The sequence below is a fragment of the Cervus canadensis genome, chromosome 2 (genome assembly GCF_019320065.1).
Source record: "Cervus canadensis isolate Bull #8, Minnesota chromosome 2, ASM1932006v1, whole genome shotgun sequence".
In the NCBI taxonomy this organism is placed as follows: domain Eukaryota; kingdom Metazoa; phylum Chordata; class Mammalia; order Artiodactyla; family Cervidae; genus Cervus; species Cervus canadensis.
The window spans coordinates 74,167,993-74,193,732 of record NC_057387.1 but is presented as its reverse complement, the minus strand read 5'-3'; the positions used below and the strand labels follow the sequence as shown (position 1 = coordinate 74,193,732).

At 36.5% G+C, this 25,740-nt stretch overlaps 1 protein-coding gene across 15 annotated transcripts in view; it reads left to right on the top strand.

Annotated features, from left to right (window-relative positions):
- MIER1 (MIER1 transcriptional regulator) overlaps positions 1-25,740 on the top strand; it is a 69,095-nt gene that overhangs the window by 643 nt on the left and 42,712 nt on the right. For 3 of the 15 annotated variants that reach the window (XM_043461030.1, XM_043461029.1, XM_043461038.1), the window contains exons 2-4: positions 536-636; positions 14,595-14,619; positions 19,419-19,564. In XM_043461030.1, coding sequence (XP_043316965.1) covers positions 536-636; positions 14,595-14,619; positions 19,419-19,564 — 272 coding nt within the window. Of the gene's footprint in view, positions 1-535; positions 637-3,646; positions 3,724-4,945; positions 5,156-14,594; positions 14,620-14,752; positions 14,790-19,418; positions 19,565-25,740 lie in introns of those variants that run through there. The other 12 variants (XM_043461034.1, XM_043461033.1, XM_043461028.1 and 9 more) reach the window with 11 other exon arrangements.

Sequence of the window (25,740 nt, the reverse complement as noted above, 5' to 3'; positions counted from 1 at the left end):
TTGTGAGGGAAAGAGGTCCTCGCAGGCCGTGGGAGGATCCCTGGGGACAGATGCCTCCCCCACCTTTGAATGGCCTTGTTCTTTCAGCTTTTGGTGGAAAGATCTCTGGCCTGGAGACCATCTCTAGTCCTCGTTTGCTGTGTGACCTTGGGCGAGTCACTACTTCTCTCTGGGCCCCAGTTATCCCTAAAACTTCCTCCAACGCTAAAACTCTTTAATTTTGCAGAAGAGCTTATGCAGTTACAAGACTGGCCGATCTACTGAGGCCGCTTAGCCGAGGTGACCCGGACTTGAGTGAACCTTTCTTCAGTCATGGGTGGAATGAGGCGACCTATTTATTGAGTCACTTTTATTCCTGTATCATCAGTTGCAAATTGCATGACTCAAGGCTCATTAATGTTTTTCTAAAATTATAATGGGATTCCTGTCCTAATTCCTGGCTGTCTTTAAAAATTAGAGATGGGATGAATACTGAGCTTGTAAGATCATCGTCTCCAGTCTCGTTACTACTGAGGCTCTCTTTCCTTTGATCCAGATGGTGTGGTGGCTCGATTCTCCCAGTGCCTGGCTGAGTTTCGGACGTGGTTAAGAACCAACTGGTTGAGGTTCAATGCAGACAAGACGGATGTGATGCTGGTAGGCAGGGGCACACTTGGAGATTAAGGGAGGGAAAGTCCAAACTCCCTCAAGTATATAAATGTTACATTACTCTTCCAGTGTTTGAGAACGGTTGATGGGCCAGTAATTTCCAGAGTTTGGATGAAATTAAAAAATCATGTCAACGATATTATTAAAATACCAGTTTGTGATAATTTGATAAAATGGAGCCACTGGATAAAACTGTATGTAAAAATTACGAAAAGGAAAACCAGAACTGTTCTTTGCAGAACCAAAAGGCTATATACGTGTTTTGGGGTGGCGTTAATAAAAATCAAACCGAGAAAAAGATGATGCTAATTGTCGCATGGATGTGGGACTTACAATGTAATGCATTAATGCTTTGTAATTTACATGCTGCCTACTACAGTAAAGGTAAAACTCTCAATTTATCTAAAATGTCATTTTCAAAAATAGGTGAAGTTTTTGACATTAGGTGTTCTCCATCGAATTAGTAGTTACCCATAAATTTTTACCTGCACATCATGTGCAAGCTGTCACTTTTAAATAAAAATTTAAGGAAATAGTCTCAAAAGGGACTCTGAAAATTGTTAGATACAGAATTTGATTTTAGGGTTTTGAATGTACTGTATTAATCTATTTCATTCAAACAGCCCCAGAGTCTAAATTGTTGCAAATTATTTTCTTGATGCATTTTGAGAGGTACTTTTTTGAATTGCATAATATGTATATATAGTATTCCTTATATCTGAATCAGGTATTGGTCCTGAATAAAAGGATATATTTCTTAGGTACATGTAAACTGCCAGGTTTATTTATTGGCTAGTTTGGTGTACTGGTTGAAGAAAAATTGAGACTTTAAAATGCTTTTGTTAAAAGCAAAATAATAATTTTGAAGGGTTTGTGTGTGTGTGTATGAGTGTGTATTGCAGCCTCTATAAAATTGTTAAATAACTTTTTAAATACAATATGCAGTAAATTGCTTAAAAATAGTTTCCCAATATAATAGCAGTTTTGAGTAACTTAATGTGGTAAAAGTTAATGTAAGTTTGCCTGAACATAAGGAAGCCTTTAGGTGGGGAATGGGAGCTAAAGAGGCATTTATTCAGGCTTTGTAGTGATTTTTTTTGTTTTGGGACATTAGCCACAAATCTCACATATAATTAGAATTAACCACACCTTTTTGCTTAACTGTAAACATTTTACTACACAATTCTAACAGAACTACCATTTTGGATATCACAATAATAAGGACTATAAACTATAATAATTTTAAACAGCTCATATGTAATGGTGAATTTTCTCATGACTTCAACTCTGTAATGTCCCCTTTCAGCTCCTCTGGTATCAGTAGTCTTTAAAGATTTATTTTTTGTTAACCCAAGTATAAATATTGAGTGTTTGTATTTGGATACAAAGAAGATATCTGTTGAATTAATCCAAAGTGCTGAAGAACTCAGGGTAAGGGGTGACAATAACAAAGAGGTAGACTCTGGTTTGATAAAAAGAAGAATGTTCCAAACATTAGAGGTTTTTTGGAAAAGAACAACCTTTTTATGAGACGGTGAGTACATTGGAGGTGTTTAAGCATAGGCAGGAAAGCCTGGTATTGGGGAAAAAGAATGAGGGATTCCTACCTAGACAGTTTAGAAATTGACTGAAGACCTCTAAGGTCGCATCCAACATTAAGATTCTGTGACTAATGAATAGTTAATTTGTACATATTTGATACTGAAGAGGTATACAAGAGTTTTGAGAAAGACTTTGCATTCTTTAAGACCCACGTTCGATCCCTGGGTTGGGAAGATCCTCTGGAGAAGGAAATGGCAACCCCCTCCAGTACTCTTGCCTGGAGAATCCCATGGACAGAGGAGCCTGGCAGGCTACAGTCCAGGGGTCACGCAGAGTTGGACACAACTGAGCGACTAACACGTGACATGATGACATGACAAGATGGCTCCTCATTTTTCTTTAAAATAAGCATTTTATTTTATTTTTTGGCCACGTGGTACTGCATGCACATCCTTAGTTACCCAATCAGGGATTGAACCCATGCCCTCAGCATTGGGAGCATGGAGTCTTAACCGCTGGACTGCTAGCTAGGGAAGTCCCTACTAAAAAATTTAAAGATAAGTATATCACTAGAGTAAGACGGGAGGTGGGTAAAACTATACTGAATTCAATATGTGAACAATGACTTACAACATTGGAGCTGTTTCTCTTTTCCTTTAGAATATCTGAACCAAAAAAAATCACTTAACCCACATTTACAAAAAAAAAAAATGTAGAGGGAATTTTTTTTCCCTTAAATGATAATGCCACTTAAAAATAGTAAAATTGATGCACAGTATTAATAAACTTGAAGTCATTTATCAGTGAGATGGATACCCATTCAAGTATGTCCTAGATTCGATATTCTTGACAATTTCAGAATTCATTCAGTAGGCTAAGGGACTGTGAGCCCCAGCTCTTTATCACAATCGGAATTCTTATTGATAACTGAAGAATCGGAGATTCTTCAAGCAAATTATTCCTGTGCCTTGCATTTTGACAATAATGTTTAATCTTCCTTTTGATAACCAGGTAAATTTCAAATATTAGCTTTCCCATTTAAATGGATAATTCTCCTTTAATCCAGTTGTTTTATAAAGCCTGAGTTTCTACCTCTAGGCCCCTTATTCTTATCTTTACCCACCTCAGTTCTATGCACATCCATTGTTCTTTGCCTTCACAGCCGTTTCCATCAAGCATCTCAAAGTGAAAAGTGTTGCACTAGGAACTGACTTATAAAAAAGTCATTTCTGTTTCAAATCAGAAGGACTAAGGTAATTCAACAGGGTAACTCTTAGAAACTATATACTTATGCTAAAATATTTATTCCCCCAAGGAATCCTGAAAAACACTTTTATATAAGTATTCTAAAAAATAAAGTGAAAATACTGTACAGTACAGTTAATGGTAAAAATTGTTTGTAGATTTGGGAACCTTAAAGTTTTCCTTTCTCTTCTTTCCCTTGCTTTTCTTTCAGTAGAAAATGTGCATCAGATGTTTATGTTTAATTGGTTTACAGACTGTCTGTGGACTCTTTTCCTGTCATATTACCAGGTAATGTCCTTTCACTTAGCAGCTACTTCATATACCTATAAATGCACAAAATATTCATGCACAAATTATTATTGGACATAAGAATTTCAAGTTAAATGTTGAATCTTTGAAAGAAGAAACTACTTAATAGAATCTAGAATTTTAAAGGAATACAAATAATCTATAACAGTCTTCCCCATATTTCATTGTATCGGTTTAAAGAAAAATTGTATACGTGCACATTTATGTAATATATTGTGCTGGCAAAGCATTATTTGGAGGGAACAAATAAGTTTCATATTTAATTGGTTGATTTGGAAGTCATTTTTGAAATTGCATTAAGAAGAATCCTTGAACGTTTGGGGGGAAAACGGTATTTATGAAATAAGACTTTCTAACTTATGCTTTGGTAAAATGTGTTAGTACACGTTTTAATATCATGTTTGCATTACCCAGTATCTGCCATAGTAATGAAAGTGAAACACGTTTGTTATTTTGCAATCATTGGCTCTGGCAATCATCAGAATTGGCACTAAAGCCAGTTAGCAGTTCTCGGCCAATACATTACAATAAACTTTTAATTCCAGGCATTGCACGTAAGCAAATTCTCCACCTATGCAGTCGAATTGGAGATTATATCTATTAAAGAGCAGCTTTTCAGTATTTCACATTTAGAAATTTTCTGTAGTGCAGAACCATTGCACAATTATGTTACTACTGGCATTGCAGAAGGTGTGTAAGGAAAAGCAAATGATACATGAGGATGGCAGTCTACCCAGTACAGTCCCTTTTCTTAATCCCTGCTGTGACCCGTAAAAATTTGTTACATGGGATTTTACAGTTTCTGTCGGGAGAGAGCCAAGAGAAGTATCCGCCAAAGGATAACCGCTTTCAAAGCGCGCTGCTTGCCGTTGTTGCAATCACAGCAACATCCGTTTTTCCAACAAATGGGACTTCAAAAGAGGCCTACACGTAAAATATATCGTATCTTTCCCCCAGAGATATGAATGCTGGACGTGCCTCCTTTAGCTAGTTTCCTTCACCTCTAGTCCCTAGAGCCCGCTCCCGGGCTGGGGTCGCGGCTCCGCTGGGCTGGGGAGGCGCCAGATACCGAGAGGCCCACCTCCCGCTCTACACCCACCTTGGCTCCGCCTCCTCCGCGCTCCTCTGGGGGAGGGCTGCCTCGGGGCCGCGCGCGCTCCTGTTCCCGCGCGCGCGTTCTGGCCTTTTCCCTCCAGTCCCGCTGAGCCCCGGCGCCGCGAGGGGGCGGAGTGGGGTGTGGTGGGCGCGCTCGGGCGGCTCCTGCGCGTTCCCGCCGAGGCAGCGGCGGCGGGAGCGGCAGAGGCGGCGGAGGCTGGAGTCCCGTTGCCGAGTCTCACATCCGGGTTCTGGCCGTGACCCAGCTGCGGCCGCCGCGGAGATGTGACCCGTCAGTACGGCAAATATGGCGGAGGTAAGGGAGCGAGCTCCCCCTCCCTGTCCCGGAGCCGGGCGCCCCCAGGTCCGGGCCGGGGAGGAGTGGAGTGGGCCTGGCTAGGGAGGCCGAGCCCTGCTGGCGCCACTGCCCACCTGTTGTCCGGAACAGGCCGCGCTCTGGGCGGGAGCTTTTCGTGGAACTTAGTTGAGATGGGTCTGTGGGTAGGAGAAGGCGGAGGCGTAGTTGGACTTCGGGGGCGCTTTAAAGGGTCGAGGGCGGCGTGGCTGTGCGTACGGAGGGGGGGGGGGGGGGCGCCCGCCCCGCGAAGTAGGGGCGCCTGTGGCGCAACTTCGCCGGCCGGTACTAGGGGCCGAGAGAGGAGCTGCTGCTTCCTCTTGCGAAGTTTCTTCCCTCTCTAACCGAGATGCTGTTGCGCCCTACCGCGTCACCCCTATCGGTTTGCTACTGACATTCCGCCTGTGTTGGGGAAAACGTAAGGAAAACGGCCTCTAACTCTGTAATTTTCTTGATGGTGACCAGATGAGCGTGGAGAAATGAACCTGGTCTTTTCTCAATCCATCACTCTAGGTTAGGGCAGCCTCCCCATTTCTTCAGACATTCCCCCTTCCCTTCCCGGTAGAACCTCTTTTTCTCTCTTTATATTTCAGAAGAGTTGCTTTCTCCCTTTCTTACCCCCATCACTTTCCGGGCGTTTTACGCCTTTGAGAATCGAGGTTGTCTATTCCTATCTTTCTCTTTCAGTTTTTTCCCCGCTTAGGGAAGATTTCCTCCCCTCCCCCCCCCCCCCCCCCCCCCCCCCGCCCCAGTTTGCTCTTTTTCTCGTAAACGAGTTCCCAAAGCCCCCTTTCTTCTGTGGCGATTGTTTTACATTTGGGGGCCTTAAATCCAGGGGGGCCTTAAACCCCCATGTTGGGGCAGACAACCTCTGTTGATTAATCTGAATTTAGTATATACTACAGGAGATTAAAATTTTTGCCTCTGATGTAAACCTACAGACATTTGACTTTTTTAAAATACTTTTTTTCTCCCTTACCGTCAGAAGAATTTCGATATCCTTTACTCGCTGGAGTTGAAGAGGTGGTATATTTGGACTTTTATGTCTTCCTTGAGTAGAGCCACTTTAAATGTTGGCAAAGACCTTTTTTTCTTCTGAGGATTATCATTTTCATGGTCTCAGGGGCACCTAAAAACAGATTTAGGAAGTAGATAATTATATTTACCCTCCACCCCCTATTTTTGTCTTCATTATTTGCTAAATGAAGCCAATGGTGAGTACACTTTCATCAATACCATAATACTTCCTTTTTAAATCTTGGAATTCAGAAAAATAGATTTTGGAAAAGAATGTTAATTTGGAGACCTGTTCAAGTACCTGTTGAGTGGAGGGACCCAAAGCTTAAGAGTTTTCTGGAGTGGCTCTTAGGGTGCTCCTTCCCCATGGTGTATGGAAACTGACTTTATGTTCTGGAGTATTTGCTATTTAAAAAGAATAGAAGGATTGATTGCTGCCAGTATTTTTAAAATTTTAATATTCTGATATAAAAATAAATTTAGATCTTAAGGTTTACTTCCATTTCTTTTGTTCCTTGTGATTAAAGAATTGTATTCCAAGGAATATGAATTGGACAAAACAGTACTTTGTATTTCACTTAATGTGACTGGATTTATTCCACTGGGCTGAAAGATATTTAGTCCTGATGAGGTTCTTAAGGGCTTGTTTCCTTCGTGTTATAGTATAAGGGGAAGGGATTCTGTGTACCTGGCTTTACATATATTTTGTCAAATAGTCTTCAGTGAATGCCCATTAGGTAAGCAGCGCTGTGTTGTAATAGGTGATGTGGTGTCTTGCCTCGTGGTGCTGCTCAGGATGGTTTGAATTTTAAGTTTTGTAGTCATAGTTTTAAAGCAAGATATTACTGAAGGAAAATATCTTAGTGTATGAAAATACAGTGAAATTTAAATTTAAGTTTAAAAAAATTTAAATTTAAGTTTAAAAAAAAAACCTTAGAAATTTTAACTACTACCACACTGGAAACAATATGTAAATAAAAGCATTTAAACATTTAATTTCTTTTAGAATTAAAGATTGTATTCATTAGTGATTGAGTCACTGATTATTTCTTAATAATTTCAAGTGGACATTTTAGTTTCCTTAAAAATCGCATCACTTGGAGAATGGAACTTTCATGTTTTGTAGGAACACAGGAATAGTTCAATTTCAAGAAAATTTTAAAAACCCTGAAATTTGTTTCCATTGCATTTATTTTAGTGACCTTGTTATCTTTTAAAAATTAATCTTTCATGTTCTTCAATTACTTGTAGATGGTTTTATTTATAATGAATTTTGAGGAAGAGTGGAGGAAACTTCTTCATCTCTGTCTCACAGAAAATCTAGAACCAGTGAAGTAGTGAAAAGTAAAATGAATTTGTAGTTTTCCTATCTCAATATTTTAGTAATTAGAATGATTTTAGAGACTAGTCATTTTAAAAATTAGACGAAGGAGAAATGCTTGATTTGTAGAGTGCTTTTACTTTTATTTGAACTCCGAAGAGATTTTTTTTTTTTATGCTGCCGATATAAAGCGTGTGATAAAATAATTCAAATCCCATGCTCTTTGCAATTTTGATTAAGTCGACCAGAGGACTGACTCTAACCGGTGAAATTACAGTAAGTGCAAAGTGACAAAATGTGTTCATTTGATAAATCTGAAGGGAAAACAGGTCACTGAAGAAACATGTCTCTAGAGAAAAATGTAGGTATGATGCTTCTGGGCCTGTTGTTGTTGTTGTTTCCTGCATAGAGTGACCCTGATCTTGTTTTTCCAAAAAAACATTTGATTCTTAAATACTTTTTGTTTTAGATGTGTACAGAATACTAATTTTTCATACTTGATCTGATCATCTTAGTCCATAATAAGTATGTCATGCTTATTAAAATTGTAGTAACATTTAAAACATATATAACATATACAGAAGTAATGACATATGCTCCATTTCTTAATACTTTCTGGTAATATTTCTCCCTGCTTATTATTATCCCCTAAAATTATTAATGAACCTTCCAAAAGGAGGCTCTCCTGGTCACAGTTAAAGGAAATTACAGGGTAGTGGCCGTTGTACAAAAGCAGTGAGAAAGAAAGAATAAGAGGAAAAAATAGTCAGTCCTTTGGGTTTTATAAGGAATGTGGTGGGAACCTTTGGGAATGAACAATTTGTCTTTTATTTCAGAGTTTGTAAACACATAAGCGACTTCTCTTTCAAGGGAAGAGAGATCATAGCATAGTTTAAGACCTGTCTTCACCTAGGCCATATTGTTGTCTCATAAAAAGAAGAAAATTTAATGAATTTGCTATTTTGTGTTAGTTTTAAGTACTTTAGTATTGCCAAAAATAATACATCATGTTTAGTCACTGTCACATCTATCCATTTCTGTTAAAAACAGACTCATTGTGTAACATTTTTCAAGGGTATTTGGATTTTGTTTCTTAAGGAAATGGGATCATCTTGAATGCTATTCTTGATAGTGTTAATTTCTACTCTTAAAACTTGTTTCACCGCAGTGAATTTAGACCTAAAATAATTATGCCAGTAATGAAAAAAAATTTTTTTTTAGTGTTTATACTTACAGAGCTATTAAGGATTTATCTAGAGTGCTTAACACTCATGCATGGGAGTTTGAAAAGCTTAATTCAGAAGGAATAATAGTCGTAGTGCTTGACAAGGTAGGAAAGATTAGTTGGGAAATATAGAAGTGAATTTCTTTTAGAGAATTCTGGAGACGAATCATTTTCCCAAATAATTAAAAAATACAACACTGCCTTTGAAACTTCAGCATGTCATTATGAAAAGTAACCAGCTATACAGAAATTTCTTGCATGAAGTTCAGATGGAGTCACTGTATATTTCTAAATATCTCCAAATGGTTTCAAAATTCATTGCAGTGATTAAGTTCACATACCAGTTGTTACTGGGGACCACTCTGTTTGACTTATGCTGTGGCTTAGAATGTTATGTTTATGTTGTATGAAATTCATAAAGTAGCAACCCCAAAAGCTTTTTGCAGATTAGATTTTTTTCCCCAATAGCCCTAGATTTAAAAAATAATACATTTAGAATAGTCTTAAACATATCCCATCCATGAAGATAAGTACTCCTCAGTAGTGTTAATGTTTTTTTGAGCAGTTCATAAAAAAAGTAAAGAACTTAGATCTCAAAGGAAATTGGACTAAACCTGAAGAAATCTAAATCTTTTCATTCTAAGGGAAAATGAAACTGAGTAGAGAGTCTATGTAGTTTGTCCTGGGTTGTGCTGTTTATGTAGCACAATCAAGGCTGGAACATAGAAGGCTTCTGAATTGCTAGTGCTTAGTAATAGCAATTCATCCTCTATAAATTATTACTATTGTAGTAAATTTTCTAATTTTAACTCCAAAACTTTCTTAACAAACAGTTAAGTGATTTAATTTTGTGTGAAGGAAGAGGGATGGTGGGCCCGTGGCACAGTCTCCCTGCCCTCTCTCCACCCTGGAATAGGGCCCCAACTCCTTTCTGTCTTCGTCCCTATCACTGTGAGAATCTGGTATCTGCATTACTAAGTGATATTAATACTTAAATAATGGTGGAATTCGTTTGTGGGAAACAATTAGTTAAGACAATTACACTCACTGAAAATGTGTTTTTGATTGTCCAGGATAAAAGAATCTAATTCATGTTTTTACTACCTTACTTATTTATGTTTTAGTAATAGTGATATTCTAGTTTATCTTTTGTCTGTCAATTTACAGTTTTTTTGGTATGTGGGATATTTCTTATCATGGTCTAAAAATTACAGAAGAGAAACATTTAAACAAATTTGAGGTACTGAATATTTGTTACAACTATTAGTAGCTTGATCAACTAAATTGAATATATGAGTGTAGATATAAAAGTTGCTATAAAAGTTAACACAGTTCATTCTGATTCTTTGATTTAGCCAATTGATACCCTCTCTGCTGTTTTCCATCTCAGATAAAACAATTATGTATGTACCTAAAAGAAAACTAGGTTATTTTTCAAAATTATATAAACTTGTTTTTAAAAAATAATGGCAAATAGTAAGTTTTCTTGAAAATCTCAAAGTGAGAGGAGAAAATGAAAGTGGCTCATAATTCCACTGTATTATCTCCACTGACTTTCTGTTTAAAAAACAAAGAATAGTGCTTGCAAGTGATTAAAAAATTCCAGTAGTACCAAAAGGCATAAAGTGGAAAAGCCTCCTTTCCCCAACCCATGTTCTAGAGGTAACTTGTTAGCAGATTTTTGTGTATCCTTTAGGGGAAAAATTTTTTATGTGTGTTCCAGCCCAATTTTCCCCTTCCTCTACACTTTTCTTTTACTCCTAATATAGCTATCTGTTTATAGACACATACACGCGCACATGTGTTTAGCATTTTTTCCCTCAGTCAGCACAAGCAGAACTGTCTCATTCTTTTTAGTGAATTAGTAATTTCCTTTGCTTGGAAAAACTATGTTTCATTTCTAACTAATTAAATAATGAACTTAAATTTTTTCCCAACTTTTTGCTGTAGACAGCTCTGTAGTAATAACTGGGATACACCTATCTTTATGTGCTTTTTTAGTTATGTCAGTAGGGTAAGTTCATGTTGGCGAGATGATCTGCAGAACGCTTTAACTCATATTTCTATCAGTAATATATGAGCGTGTTTTAAGTATATTTTAATCCCCAATGTAAAAAATCTTTACTGATTGCATTTTATAATTTGAGATTTTTCTGAAAATAAGTATTGTTACAAATGAGTACCTGCTTAGCTTTAGTTGTAGTCTTTCACCGTCCTTTCTAATTTACTGTAATCATTAATGGTAGATGTTGCAGGTTTTCTGAAGGGTATTGTTAGATACCAGTTCCTAATGAGACATAGATAATAGTCTGACGTGACAAATGACAACTTGCAGTCACATTTTAAACATGCTTTGACTAGATGAAAACCATTTAAAAAAAAAAAGGGAAAGGAGGAGAGAGATAAAGAGAAGTTTTTGGTTTGTTTGGTTTTTTTGTTGTTGTTTTTTTTTAGATATTTAATAGTTTCTTTCGGAAATACAGAAGGAATTAGGTCCTAGACTTTACCTTCACCACCTATTGTGGAACCTTTATCAAGTCAGTTTTATCTCCCTGGGTTTGCTAATCTATAAAATGAGGTAGATGGGGTAGGTTTTATTGCCAGGTTCATGATCAAGTAAATTTATGCATTTGGAAATATGTAGTACTATATGAACCTAAGCTGGTTCTGCTATTCTTTTAAATATCTAAATTAAAAATGCCCTCATTTCATACTAAAATTTCTGGTATTATACTAAACTCATTTATATGTATTTATATACTAAATTCATAATGAAAGATGATCAGTTTGTTTGTTGGTGGGCCAAAGTAATGCTTACAGTATAAACTATTTTCAAATGCCTGTTTTCAAGAAGCCGATCTTTGATTTAATTGGATATAATGGACTTCCCTGGTGGCTCAGTGGTAAAGAACCTGCCTGCCAAGGAAAGGAGATGCAAGTTCGTTCCCTGGGTTGGGAAAATCCTCTGGAGGAGGAAATGGCAACCCACTCCCATATTCTTGGCTGGGAAATCCCATGGATAAAGAAACCTGGCGGCTATAGTCCATGGGGTTGCAAAAGACTCAGACACAACTTAGTGACTGAGCGTGTGTGCATGTATGTGCGCGCGCACACATACACACACACACTCTCTCTCCCTCCTTCCCTCCCTCCCTCCGTCCTGCTCTTTCCCTCTCTCTCCATCTGTGTCTCTCACCAGTCTCATTCCTGTCCTTACGACCCAATATAGTACAATTTTATTTTGAACATAGAATACTAAAATATATATCTATAGGCAAACCATTCCTGCTTCCCCTCCCCCAGTCCTAATCCAGATATACCATCCACCACATCATGTTTCTTAAAACCTCCTCGTGTGCTATCTTTGAGCACTGGGTGTTCTGGTTTATGCCAGCTATACGTATAAATGCTATCAGTCATTTAGCATTTGGCATCTTAATGAATGGAACATATTTTAGACCTTTTTCAGAGCATTGCAGTGGTAACTGTTTACCAATAAAACAAAACTCAGTATGGTATTTATTTGCATTTAGCACAGTTTGAGGAGTTTTACAAACTATACAGACCCCAGTTGCAATTCAGTCTATTATTGCCAATATCTAATAACATCAGTGAAAGTGTACCTTTTATTCTTAGGTAGAATAACTTATTTTTTATCAGAAGACTGTTAAATGGAATAATTATTGGAGTGTTCAAAAAGGACCAAATGCTCAAAGAGCTATTTCTTTTAAGCTAGTTTGAAAGACGTGCTGGTTTCTCTTGTTTAAGCCTTTCAAACCTATTTCAGAAGTTTCCAAAAAAGGAAAAACGGCCATTGTAAGGCCACTCTGTGTATAGTGAACCTGGGACCAGATGAAGATAATCATTAACTTTGCTGTAGCCTTGGATAGAGGTTGTACTTAAATTTGGGAAATAAAGTTTGAAGTGAAAGTGGATTAATATTTTTAAATGTTGATTTGCTGTGTAATATGTGTGGTGGTTTAATCCATTTTGAGCTAGAAGTGAGCTAGAACTGTTCAAAAGATGTTGTTCAGTTTCCCAGTCATGTCCGACTGTTTGCGACCCCATGGACCGAAGCACACCAGTCCTCCCTGTCCCTCACCATCTCCCAGAGTTTGGCCAAGTTCATGTCCATTGTATTGGTAATACCATCCAGCCACCTCATCCTCTAACATTCTCTTCTTCAACATCAAAAGATGTTAAGCGAGCTAAAAATTTTACTCTTTCTATGGTTACATTATTCTCTTTTTACCCTACTCCACAGCTTCCCCTTAGAGGAACCAAATTTAAAAGTAGCACTGTTTCGACTGTCTGGCAGTTCGAGATGGTGGTATGACACTTGAAAATATACAATATTGAATAATGGTCTTTTGTTAAAATGAGTCAGTGCTATAGACAAGAACCATTCTCTTGTAAGAATTAAAAGGAACAAATAGGAACCTTGGGAAAGTATGCCTTAAAACAATGTAAGTCACCATGTAGACTCTAGAATGTCACACTTACGGCAATAGCGTGATGCAGACTGTTTTCAAAATGGAATTTTTAATATCTCATAAGAATTTATCTTAGAGGCCTAGCTTTTGAAAAATTGGGCACTTTTTGGCTCTTCAATTTTGTTCCCCCCCTTCCTGCTCCATATTTCAGTAGAAAGAAGGAAAATACTAGAATATCCGTATCTTCTTGCTAGTACTTTTGAACTTCCAGCATCTCTGACTTCTGATGAGCCTAAGTAGACAGCTTGAAATGAATAGGCAAGGTTTTAGTTATAAAGATTTTGTCATTTGAGGCATCTTTTGAATTTGTGTTCTTGAATTTATCTTATAGGAGTTGTTGTTGATGACTTGTCTATAACTGTTGAATTAGCTGAATTACGATAAAACGCAGCCACAAACTGTCCAGTGGTGATAACACTAAAATAATTTGCTAATGGTTTTATCTTTAAATTTTCCAGATGTTTGTGGTTAAATTTATAAGAGGTAGAATGGTATAAGAGGTAGGAGTACTATAATAGGAAAGTGTTTGTGATCTCCTATTAGATAACCTTCCTTTATTGACCTTGCAGGATTGCTAACTTTAAAAGTATGTTGTGTGTTAGTAAAGGTAAAGGAATGTTTGTACTTAAGTAACATTTAAATTTTTCCTTCTGCTTTCTTACAATATAGTTTTTATTCTAAATAACATCTTAAATTATTTCTGCCTCCCTTCTCACACTGATTTTAAGCCAGAGAGCAGTTTGATAGCAGACCTTGGGTTTAATTTTCCCTGTATTGATGGGAGCGAATATTTTAGAGAGTTCAGAGATCTGAAATCATATGTTTGTGTGCGTGCTAACTCACTTGAGTCGTGTCTGACCCTTTGCGACCCTGTGGACTGTAGCCCTCCAGGCTCCTCTATCCATGATATTCTCCAGGCAAGAATACTGGAGTGGGTTGCCATGTCCTCCTCCAGGGAATCTATCCAACCCAGGAATTGAACCCATGTCTCTTAATGTCTCCTGCATTAGCAGCCAGGTTCTTTACCACTAGTGCCACCTGGGAAGCCCAAAATCCTGTCTCTTGAATGACATATATTATAAGATACATATTCGCCTTTGAAATCAGTTACACATTATTGTCTTTGTTTCTAGATTCAGGAATGTTTTATAGATTTTTCTCTGTGTTTAAATAAACATGTCACAGGAGGGCTTATGCAGGAAGTTTTAGTTTGTCTTAGTTCAGACGTTAAAATGTAACTAGTTTTTGGTGTCATATCAGTTGTTTGAATAATTCTGTAATGTTCATGAAGATTTACTACACAGAGATGCTAATTTTTCTTCTTTTCTCCCCCCTCCCCCCCAGCCATCTGTTGAGTCTTCAAGTCCAGGTAAGTATTTTGTATATTTTTTATAATCTTTATTTGGCTAGCATTTGACCTATTAGTTACATAAAGGTTAGAGGAGTTAGACTATCATCTGACTGACTTTTCTTCTGAATGCTTCTTTTCTCTGGGGAAAAAGAAATGGATGAAATATTTGACTGCCCATGAAAGTACAGGTGAGGCTGCTGTGAGTTCAACCTCATGACTTTTTGTGGGTTTCTTCTCTCTCTCTCTCTCTCTTTTTTTTTAATGAATTGCCACATGTATTTTGTATAGTTTTTATTTGCTGTTTGATTTGAAGTATATTTTTAAAAAGGAGTTTTAACTGCTTAGACATATTTGCTCATATAGAAAATTCAAAGTATTTTATTTGCGAAAAATATTGTTAATGCGTTTAATGAGAGAGGGAAAGGTAAAATAAAAGATTCAACAAATGAGTATTGTAAATTAAGGAAGTTATTTTAAAATTTTATTAGAATCAAGTTTTTGCCTCTGACCATGTATCTGACCTTGTAGTCTGCTCCAAATACAATGTAGATTTCATTTTTTTCTTTAACTTTGAGGTTGCAAATGTATGATGTTTGGGCCAAATCTGGGCATTAATGTTTTTTGTTCAGCTAGTATAGTGAGCTTAAAAAATTAGAATATTTTATTTAAAATCTGGATTTAAGTTTTTTATGCTCAGTCGAAGGTTCTGATACCACTGGGTCCAGCATTCCTGTGTGTCAGCAATTGGTAGAAGCTAAATAGCAGTCAGGAAAGAATTTGGTATGTGTTGGTCTTCCTGCCTCAATGTCCAGGGATTTTACTGAGAGCGGAGACTGCCTTCTGCAGTGGGGTGGGCAGGTGAAGGAAGAGCCTAAAGTAGCTTAGGAAGAGTGAAAAAGAGAACTCTCCTGAGGCATGGTGTTGTTTTATTTGAAAACATCTCACATTGCATATTTAGTAATGCTATATTACAGACCTTATCAGATGATTGAAGCACTTTTTTGTGTTTTAAATTTCAGGAATTTTTGGAAAATACTGAAAATAAGCTTTTTTAGTTGTTCAGGGTCCTTTTCTTGAACACAAATCATTGTGCTCTGTGTCAGGTAGGAGTTGAGTTAGAATAACTCTGGATCCCTTCTAAATGGTTCAGTTCAGTCAGTCACTCGGTCGCATCTTGACTCTTTGCGGCTCTGTGGACTGCAGCACACCAGGCTTCCTTGTCCGTCACCAGCTCCCTGTACCACAAATTGACAGTTGATTTGGTCGTATTTATTTTAGCTGAAAGTGTCTTCCTGATATTCTTGGAAGTGAAGTACATTATTAGGCTTTGTGACATTTCTGAAACTCAAGGATTTTTTTTTGCTTGTTTATAAATATGTTCTAGATGGAAGTAGGTTGGAAGAAGTTGGAAATAATATGACCTCAGATAAATCAAATTACCATATCCTTTTTAGGATATGGTATTGTGCCTTTATGTTTTTTTTCTTTCAGATACAAAAATCATTTTCATTGAAAAGATAAGTTCTAGTTTTTGTAGTGTTGTGACTTTGCAAATAGATCATTTTTCTGTGAACTTTCAAAACTTTCGTTAGGTGATACATAGGTACGTAAACATAATTACTCTAAAAATGATATGAATAAGTGGCTTTCTCAGTTTCCATTGCATTTTTTTTTTCCATTGTATTTAAAACAGCTTAGGGTGAACTGGAAGAATAGTGGAGCTGGAAGAAAACAAATGTCTTTGATAGCTTTTATTACTTGCTGAACGCTTGTATTAATACAAATAGAATGAATATTTTTTGTTTTCAGAGTAAGGAAGATCTTTTGAGGTAGACAGCATTTGTCGCATCAGGCTTCTGTCCACAGAAGCGTTTGTTCTTACAAGTAGTGCTAATTGTAGGCAATTTAAAAAATTGGTGGAGAAATTTGAAATAGAAACTTAATGTAAAAAAATTTGGTCCATTGGTGAAATGCTGTGTCGTTTGTAACATCTTCACTTTGGAATTGAAGTGAAAATCACTCAGTCGTGTTCAACTGTGCAGTCCATGGAATTCTCCAGGCCAGAATATTGGTGTGGGTAGCCTTTCCCTTCTCCAGGGGATCTTCCCAACCCAGGAATCGAACAGGGGTCTCCTGCATTGCAGGCAGATTCTTTACCCACTGAGCTATGAGGGAATTGATGCTGATAACAATAGTCATGTGACCCAGGCTAAGTAGTTAATCTGTTGATTCCACCAGTGTAAACTGTAGCCGTTAGAGGTGGGGTTTTAGGGTAGGAAGGTAATAGAATGATTAAACAAGTCCACACGATATATTATAAACTGAATTTATCTTCTGAGTCATTGCAAAGAGGTAAGGCACTTTTTTAGTAATTTTGCAGTAGGATGGGTTTCTATGATAAAGCAGTGATATTTGCATTAATTCTAAAGCAAAATATTTACATAAAGCACCAGACTCCTCAGCCCTAATAATTTACTTTTGGGATTCTTTTCCCTCGGAGATAACCTAATGATGGGCCTTAGTAATTAACAGAAAGGATGGTTAGTTGGTCTTAACAAGGTAAAAAGAAGTCAACTGAAACAAAGAAGTCAAGATTAAGGCAAGAAAAAAAACTGAAATTGAAAGTTTATAGAGAACAGTGCAGTGTATGTGTGGGGAAAGGAATTTAAGAGTGTTGAGAGAAAAGGTTCACTTCACCCACACTTTGTAATTTCGTATAATGGTAGGGTTAAAGTAACAAGGCTTTAAATATAATTGGCTTTGCAAATAATGAACAAAATGGGGGACTTCAAGTGTGTGTGTGTATGTATACATATATAATACTTGTGATTTGGTACTGTTTTCTCATGTGAGCTTGATTTTTAAGTTGGTACAAGATTGTAAGTAGTTAGGAATTAAGCATAATTATTTTTAACAATATTTGCATCCAGTAGGAATTATATTATGATTAGGATAATAATATGCAAAATGGTAACGTGAGGGTTTTTAGGATCCTTCTGCCAGCAAGGGAGAAAAGTATAGCAACATCTGTAGGAATACATAATTACTGACTAAGCATCCTAGAAGATTGCTGTGTGAAGTGAAAAGTTTTGGGACTGTTTTTTATTGAAAACTGAGAAACAAGGGATAATGAATGGGACAAAAAAGCTATAACTAAATTAGTAATTCTCAAACTGCTCTTAGGGAACCCTGTGTCTAGTCCTTCACCCAGTTCTAAGATTCCTTTCTAAAATTGTACCATGTTATTCTTCTTTTCTAGAAGTTAAGATAATATACTTTTCTAGATTTTTTTTAACTTTATAATTTGCTCTAAGACTCTGGTAACTAATTTGCACTGTACAAGATAGACTAGCTGATTTAGCAATTATATATTTCGTTATTTTATATTTAATAGCAATATTTTGTTATGTTCCTCCAAGAGCACAGTGACTTCTAAGTGCTTTGCCCTCTGACCCAGCTTGCTTTTTACTCATCTTAGTAAGCCATAGGTTCTCTTCAAGTATTCTTTGAGGCAGAATATCTACTGCTTCTGAAACTCTTGACTAAACAGGATGCTTCGAGAGCAGTAAAAGCACAGGCATTGGAATTAGCAGATCCAGAATTAAAATTCCATTCTTGGCACCTACTGGCTCTGTGAGTTTAAATATGCTACTTAAGCTCTTTGAACTTCAAGTTTTTATTTTTACTTCTTAGGATTGTTGGAAGATTAAGTGAGATAATGTATGTGAAGTGTTTGAGCATAGTATTTGGCGCCTAGTAAACACTCAAAAAATGGTTCTTAATGCTAAAAATATCGGGAGGTAACAACCACCCTGGAGTCTCGGGTGCCCCGTTATTCTTAATTGTCTGATTTTCCAAGAAATCAGCATCTGTATTTCTTTGTTTTACTTATTGGTTTTCTTCAAAGAATGAAGTAGAAGAGTAGGTATATCTATTAATATAACATTTAACACTTTAAACTGGTAAAAGTAAATTGCTAATTGATTTTTTTGTTTGTTTAAATAACTTATTTATTAGTTAACAGTCTCTTGCAAACAGTCTTTTGTCCAGGTTTGGCATAGTGGGGATAGTTTATAGAATATACTCATTATATGCCCAGCATTTGCAATCTGCTGTTACAAGTTTTGACCCTATTGAGTTCAGCAATATTCCCCAGCCACAAGGCTAAAAATAGATTAGTTATACAACAGCTACCTACTGGATTATTTTTAATACCTTTCATAAGACTTTTGTATGCAATTTTAATAAACTTTGCTGTTTATACCCTGTCTTTGGGTTACTTCAACTAAGTTAAGGACAGCTATCTTCATATTAAAATATATTTTTGTGGACGTGCTAGTAGAATAATATTTGAGTTCAGTTTTTTGTTTTTCAGTTTTCCCTAGACTATATATTCAGATGATGGTATATTTCATATTATATATTCATACTTATTGGGTCTATTAAATATTAGTCAAGTAATTAAGAATTATGATTTTTTTCCACACAGAAGATCATTTTTATTTGATATGACCACATTATTTACAACTGAAGCTTTGGAAGATTACAGTACTCTTCAGACACTCTGCCCTCATTTTATAGTTGCAACTGTAAATATATAGAAGTAAAACAGGGTAAAAAAAAATCCTTAAAGATGTTTTGTGGGGGGTGATAAGTAAGGGCAGGAATTTTAGAAAACAAGAAATAAAATTTGCTGTGGATAGCTTTTCCCTCGTACTTTTACTTGACTTATATCCAGTTTCAAATAACATATACATTAATATTAATAAGGTACACATAATTTGGTTTACCAAACTGTTCAAAATATTCTTTACCAGGAGGTTCAGCAACATCAGATGACCATGAATTTGATCCATCAGCTGACATGCTGGTTCATGATTTTGATGATGAACGCACATTAGAAGAGGAAGAAATGATGGAAGGAGAAACAAACTTCAGTTCTGAAATAGAGGATCTTGCAAGGGTAAATAACAATAAGAGCTAGAGGATGAAGCGGTTATAACTTTTTTATGGAGAGAGGAAACACTTTAAATTTTAGTTCTCTATGTTATTTTGGGGAGAGTGGTATTTTTTTTATATATATATATATATATAATCAATACTGAGAAATTCTATGTGGCCATAGGTGGGATATTTAATGTTTGAAATGAAAGGTATTTTTTAAAAAGAACTTTATTATATGAATTAGAATTCAGTAGTTACTTCCATAAGATACCACAGATACTGGATCAAAAATATCAGAAAAAATGGGTACTGAATTTCATCATACATATCTTCTGTCCTCCCCCAGCTACTGTACCTTTTATTTACTCCCCTTCAGAATCATGTGATCCTGTTCCTCATGTCTTGCCTGCTCTATAATGTGCCCTAAATTGTGTCTGCCTTTCCTGTAAAGATAACCAGTGATTTCATTGTTAAATCCATTGGTCACTTTTTTCTCTGCTCTCAAGAGATATTCAGCACAGTTTACCATTCCCTTCCTGCACTGTCGCTTCCCTATCTTCTTGTTCCTGTTGAGTGGCTTTTGCAGACTTGTCTTCCTTTCTTCAAGGTTTAATGTTGGAATTTCCCAGTTCTCAGGTCTGGGCTTTGTTTTCATCCGTCAGTCCTCCTCAGAGTGTAGTATGAGAGTCAGCCCCATCAGAATCTCCCATGGACTTCCTGAGAAAGAGGCATTCCTGTGCCTTTCCCTCAGGCATGCTAAGTCAAAATTGGGGTGGGGTGGTGGACTCAAATCTACATTATCATTAAGTATGCACACCAAGTTTAAAAATTGCTCATTACTAGGTGATTGATCTAATCTTGTGTTTGTATGCTTAGTATTTCTTAGTTATTTTTCTAGCAGTATCCTGTTTGCTGTCTCCACTACCCACCTGCTTGACATTTCTGCTGGGATATCTCAGTAGACATCTTTAAATTTTAAAGGTCTAAAGCAGAACTGTTGATTGATACTCTCTTCGTTTGCCTGTTCTTCCCTGTTTCTTCCATCTCAGTAAAAAATGGCAACACTCTATACCTTGTTGAATAAGTCAGAAGCCAGGGAGTCATCTTCCTTCATTCTCAGTATCTGTTCCTAAATAAGCCTATCATTTCTATCCAGAAATATCTGACTCTTGTTCCATCTCTACTGCTACCCTCAAGCCAGGTCACCATCATTTTTAGCTTAGAATATTACAGTAGCTTCCTAACTGGTTTCTTCATGGCCTCTTTTACCATTTTTCTCCAATGTATTACCACAGTAACCATGATGAACTTTTCAAAATATGAATCAGTTTATGTCAGCCTCCTATTTAACACTCTTCGTTGGCTTCCTGTCACACCAGAAGAAAATCCAGACTATTTGCCCTGGCCAGCAAGGCCACCTACGTACGGTGCTTTGTTCATGTCTTACACTGCCCCATCATGGTGTCTATAGCTGTGTTAGCTGCTTTTGTTCTTAGATGTGCTGGCTTTTCTCTATTTCAAGGCTTTTTACCTCATTCCCACTCTCTGGTGTGTGCATTCTGAGACTAACTCCTTTTTCTGTCAAGTCCGGGCTTAATGTTCCCCCCTCAAAATGGCTTTTCCGGGTCCCCAGTCAGCTGTTTTTAGCTGCTGTACCCCATTCATTTCCTTCTTTCTATGTAACACAGTTTGTATGTTTGTTAAGTTTTTGTGTGTATTCTCCTTAGTTCCATGAGAGGAGGGATAGTCTGTTTACCAGTATATTTCATAGCACCTAGCAGGAGTGGTCACTGAAAATTTTTGAATGAATGGATAAATCAGTTTGGTGTGTTATCATTAAAAGGTGTTATGTGTACAGTCTGCTGTACTTCAGAACAAAAAAATAAATAAGACATATGCCAGTCTTTAAGCATTTGGAGTATATAATGTCATGAAAAAAATGAATTCTTATACCTTTATAGTAATAAAGATTAATCTTTGCTTCACAAGTTTAGTTCGGAACTTTAAAGAGCTGAAAAAAATATTCTGACTAAGTCAAATTTTGTCAGTTCCACTTTGTATCATATAGTAATTAAAACTGGCTTAATCCATAAACCTAAGCAATTCAATATTTTGTTATTTTAAGCCAAACAACAGAATTGATCTTAGTGGTAATGGTGTAGAGCTGTTAAAAAGCTTTTCAAGGATGAGTTAAAAAGCACATGAGGAATCTGGACTCAGAGCTATTCTTTAGGAGGGGCTAGAAAGCATTCAAAAGACTGGTATAATTTGCTTGGATGATTCAGAACCTAGGCAAACATCAAAGGAAACAGTTGATTTTAAATGTCAGTCATGGTTGCTTCATATATTCATGAAGTGGAAAGGCGATTATTTCCAAATATTTGCCTCTGTTTCAAAGAAATTTACCACTTTGGATATATTTTCTTGTTTCTAAATAACCCATCCATGGGATAAAAGGTAAAGGAAGAAAATCTTATATTTTCCATTTTTTCACATTCTGTATTACTCAAGTAATTTGAGTAATTACTCAAGAAGAGGTAATCAAGTATGGTCAAAATAGGTTATGAGGTGGAATGATTATTATTTTATTTCAGAAAATGGGCTGCTATATTTAGCTAGTACAAAATTACTAAGGGACTTTGCTAAAACTTTTATCATGTTATGGTCTTTTCCTATTTTTTCCCTTTATTCAGCCTCCTTCCTCAGTCTGTTAAAACCCCCAAATTTGCTTTCAAATGCTCCCTTTTTTATAAAAAGTAATTAAAATAGGATTATTTGTAGAATATATACAAAGGGAGAGAAAGACAAGGGAACCAATCTTTATCATTCTTTTCAACCAGACAGTCTTAAACCTTCTCTGAGACTACTTCTAACCTTTCCTAGAGTAATTAAGGCTTAGGTGTAAGTGGCATATAATCACCAGTGCTTTCATCTATAGCTTACAGCTAAGCTAGAGGGCAGATATATTGGATTTCCTGTAGTTGTAAACTCGTTAGGTCCAAACCAAACTAGTTTTGTTTTTATTTAAAACAAAATGAGCAAAATTTTGCCATTGATGACTGATTTGCTTTTATAGAAGTAAAACATTATAGTTATGTCAGGAATTGGTAGGGCAGTTTATGCCTGGTACTTTGGTTGCATGAAAAGGACCTTTGATGTAACGTGGCAAAATTTTGACAGTTGATTCATTCAGGAGTTAATCAATGACTGCATAGCCTGAAGCTTTAAGTTCATTTAATGTGAATTCTAAAATTTAAGTGAAAACTAGCTTTGATATGTATTGTTAACATTTGTATGTGTGAATCTTACCAATATAAAAGACATTTTAGTTAAGTTTATCATTTAAATGTTTTAAGAGAATTAGTTGTACAGGTTAGAATTTATTGATAATCTTAGAAGATGTGTCAGAATCATTCCCATAGTAAACTTTGGTTTGTAGGAATGGCACTCTCTTTTTCAAATGTACACTTAAAACCCACCATCTCACTTTGAACAGTAGCAGTCTGTTTTGGAGAAAGGAGATCAGGATCAGCTGTATCTTTATTTGTATTTTTGAAAAATCACATTATAACAATGTTAATTAATACTTTAAAGTGCTAAGCACGTTTTACTTGGTGAATCTCCAGGGCTAGAGAATAAAGATTAAAGTGTGAGAGATATTTTTTTTAAAGTATTCACAACACATGAATTATACAGGTAAGAAAAAAGCTCCAGCATGGGTGCTATAAAGAATAGTTCACTGTCTTCATCATCTCTTCCTGGTTTGTTTTATGGTCAAAGCCCAGCCTAAGAGGTTGGTTACCTTAGGAGCTGTCACTCTTGTCTCTTAGGCCTTCTTGCCTGGAAAATCAGTCTCTTTCCTTCTTCTTCCCAACTTCATTTCCTGGTAAGTCACAACAGGTATAAAAAGAGAACTATGTCTATCCACCAAATGGCCCTTGAACGGCCGGCCACCATCTGCTACCACGTGCAGAAATGACTAGTCCCTTGATGTGAGGGAGAGGGAGCCACTTCCTCTGCAGCTAGGAGACAGATACTACTCCATCCTTATAATACTGCTGGTGGTGCTTGGTAACTGTACCCTGTTACTTGAAGATAAAGGTGAAATTTAATTTCAGGTACTGTGTTTGTCTTCGAAAAAGTCTGTGCTCTTTTCACCTCCAACTAGTCTCCCTTCAGCTTATACAGACATTATTTTCCCTCTTTTTGTTATAACAGACAACTTACTTTGTAAAAGCACAATATGCAAGTATAGTCCACATGGCTGTATTTTTATTCATTTTGTACTGTGTCCGGTTTCCTTATTTTTATAGTCTATCAACACAGCACGTCTTATTTCACTCTCCCTAAGAATGAGGTACACTTAACATAGGGTCATGTTTCCAGGAAAGGAGTATGTATATGCATATGTATGTAAGGGCTCTGTAAAGCAGTGAGTCAGACTGCCTCTTTAAAACTCAGCTGCCCTGGTTTAATCAGTGAGTGACTTTGGACCGGTTATTTAACATGATTAAGCTTCAGTGTTATTACACAGATGATATATGTAAAGCACTTAGCAAATGTCTGATATATGATAGTCACTCAAATCTTAATAGTTATTCACAAAATTCTCGAAGAAATCTGTAACAAAACTAGCCGAAACTGTGGAGAACCCCTGTACTTGATCCATGATTTTTTTTCACTCTGCTCCTCCCATCTCTTAACACTTGTATGAATGGGAACACTTTATTGTGATGTTTCAATTAATTTGAGGAAAGCCCCTTAGTATGTGGTAGAACATAGACTTTGGCAGTATAAGCTAATGAGAAAGTCTATGGAACAGGTAACTGATGGGTCCTAGTATGTTGTACTGTCAGCCAGTTTAATCCTCTTTTTTTTTTTTTTTCAGAGGGGAATAACAGCTTTTGCTTTACAGGGTAGCATTACTTTTTATTTCAAATATTTGGGGGCTAATAATAGAAATCCATTTTGAGCAAGCTTGGGCAAAATGAAGATTTAGTTGTAAGGCTCATGTAATTTCATTAAGGGCAGGGGGAGGTCTGGACTTCCGGGACTTCTGTGCCACCAGAACACTTTTTTACATGGTGGTGTCCTTTTTCAGTCCAATTTTCGTCATATGTTGTAAGTTTTTAGGCTCCAAGATTTATTTCTTGGGATACAGCCTATATTCTTTAGCTCCTGTTGGTAAAAATCTGGAAACAAATTATGGTCAAGCTTGGGTCCTGTGCCCTTTTCAAATGGATGGTCAGGGAATGCAGTGATTCCAGTTGAGTTAGATGCTGTGAGTCAAGGAGGTAAGCTTTCAGTCAAAGTACATGCTTGGAATGGAGGAAAGAACATTTCTGGAAAAATGTAGAAAGAAAGGCTTGGATGACAGACAACAAGAAATGATACTTGGATTTGAAATTGGAGATTCCTCAGCAAAATTGATTTGGGGTTTTATTGTATTTGTGTTTGCTGTTAGGGCTTCCGTTTGGCTCAAGTAAGATACTTTTTAATACTATGTGGATCATGGTTGTTGCTTACTAATTTTTTGTTTCTAACTTGCTGCTTGTTATAACTTGATACTGGGCAACAGAAATTAAAAGTTAATTCCTAAGAAAAGCATAATACCACTACAAATTCTTTTGTTTTCAGTATTAAGCAAGAATTTTATTGATGGACCAGGCAGGTATATTTTGTTGACACATGACAAAACCAACTTTGACCGAAAGTCAACTTTTTAGAAGTTTGTCAAAACTTTTTTAGATGTTTATTGTTTTCAATATTTTTTAGATGTCATATGAATATATATCTAGGTCTAAAAGAATATCTGGGACTAGAAATTCAGTGTCACAAGGACTCTTGATCACTCTTAACCCATGGTTAAATCTGTTGAGTTCTTCTGTGGGGTTCCTTGTTTTTTCTTTACCATAATCACTAATTTAGTTCAGATTCTGACTATACTCACATAAATGATAGCAGTGGACTCCAACTTACAAACTAAATTTCTCCCTGCCTAGGTTCGTCTTCAATAATGTGTTGTGTGCGTAATTTTCCAAAAGCCCTTCTATAGGGTCAATCACTGTTCAGCAGCTACTCTCAAATGAAAGTAGACTATAACAAATGCCTTTAGAAAGAAACTAAGTAAAACTAGAGAAAATAGGTTAAAAAAACTAGCCAGCCCTTTCTTTTTTTAAGTTACTGCAAATCAGG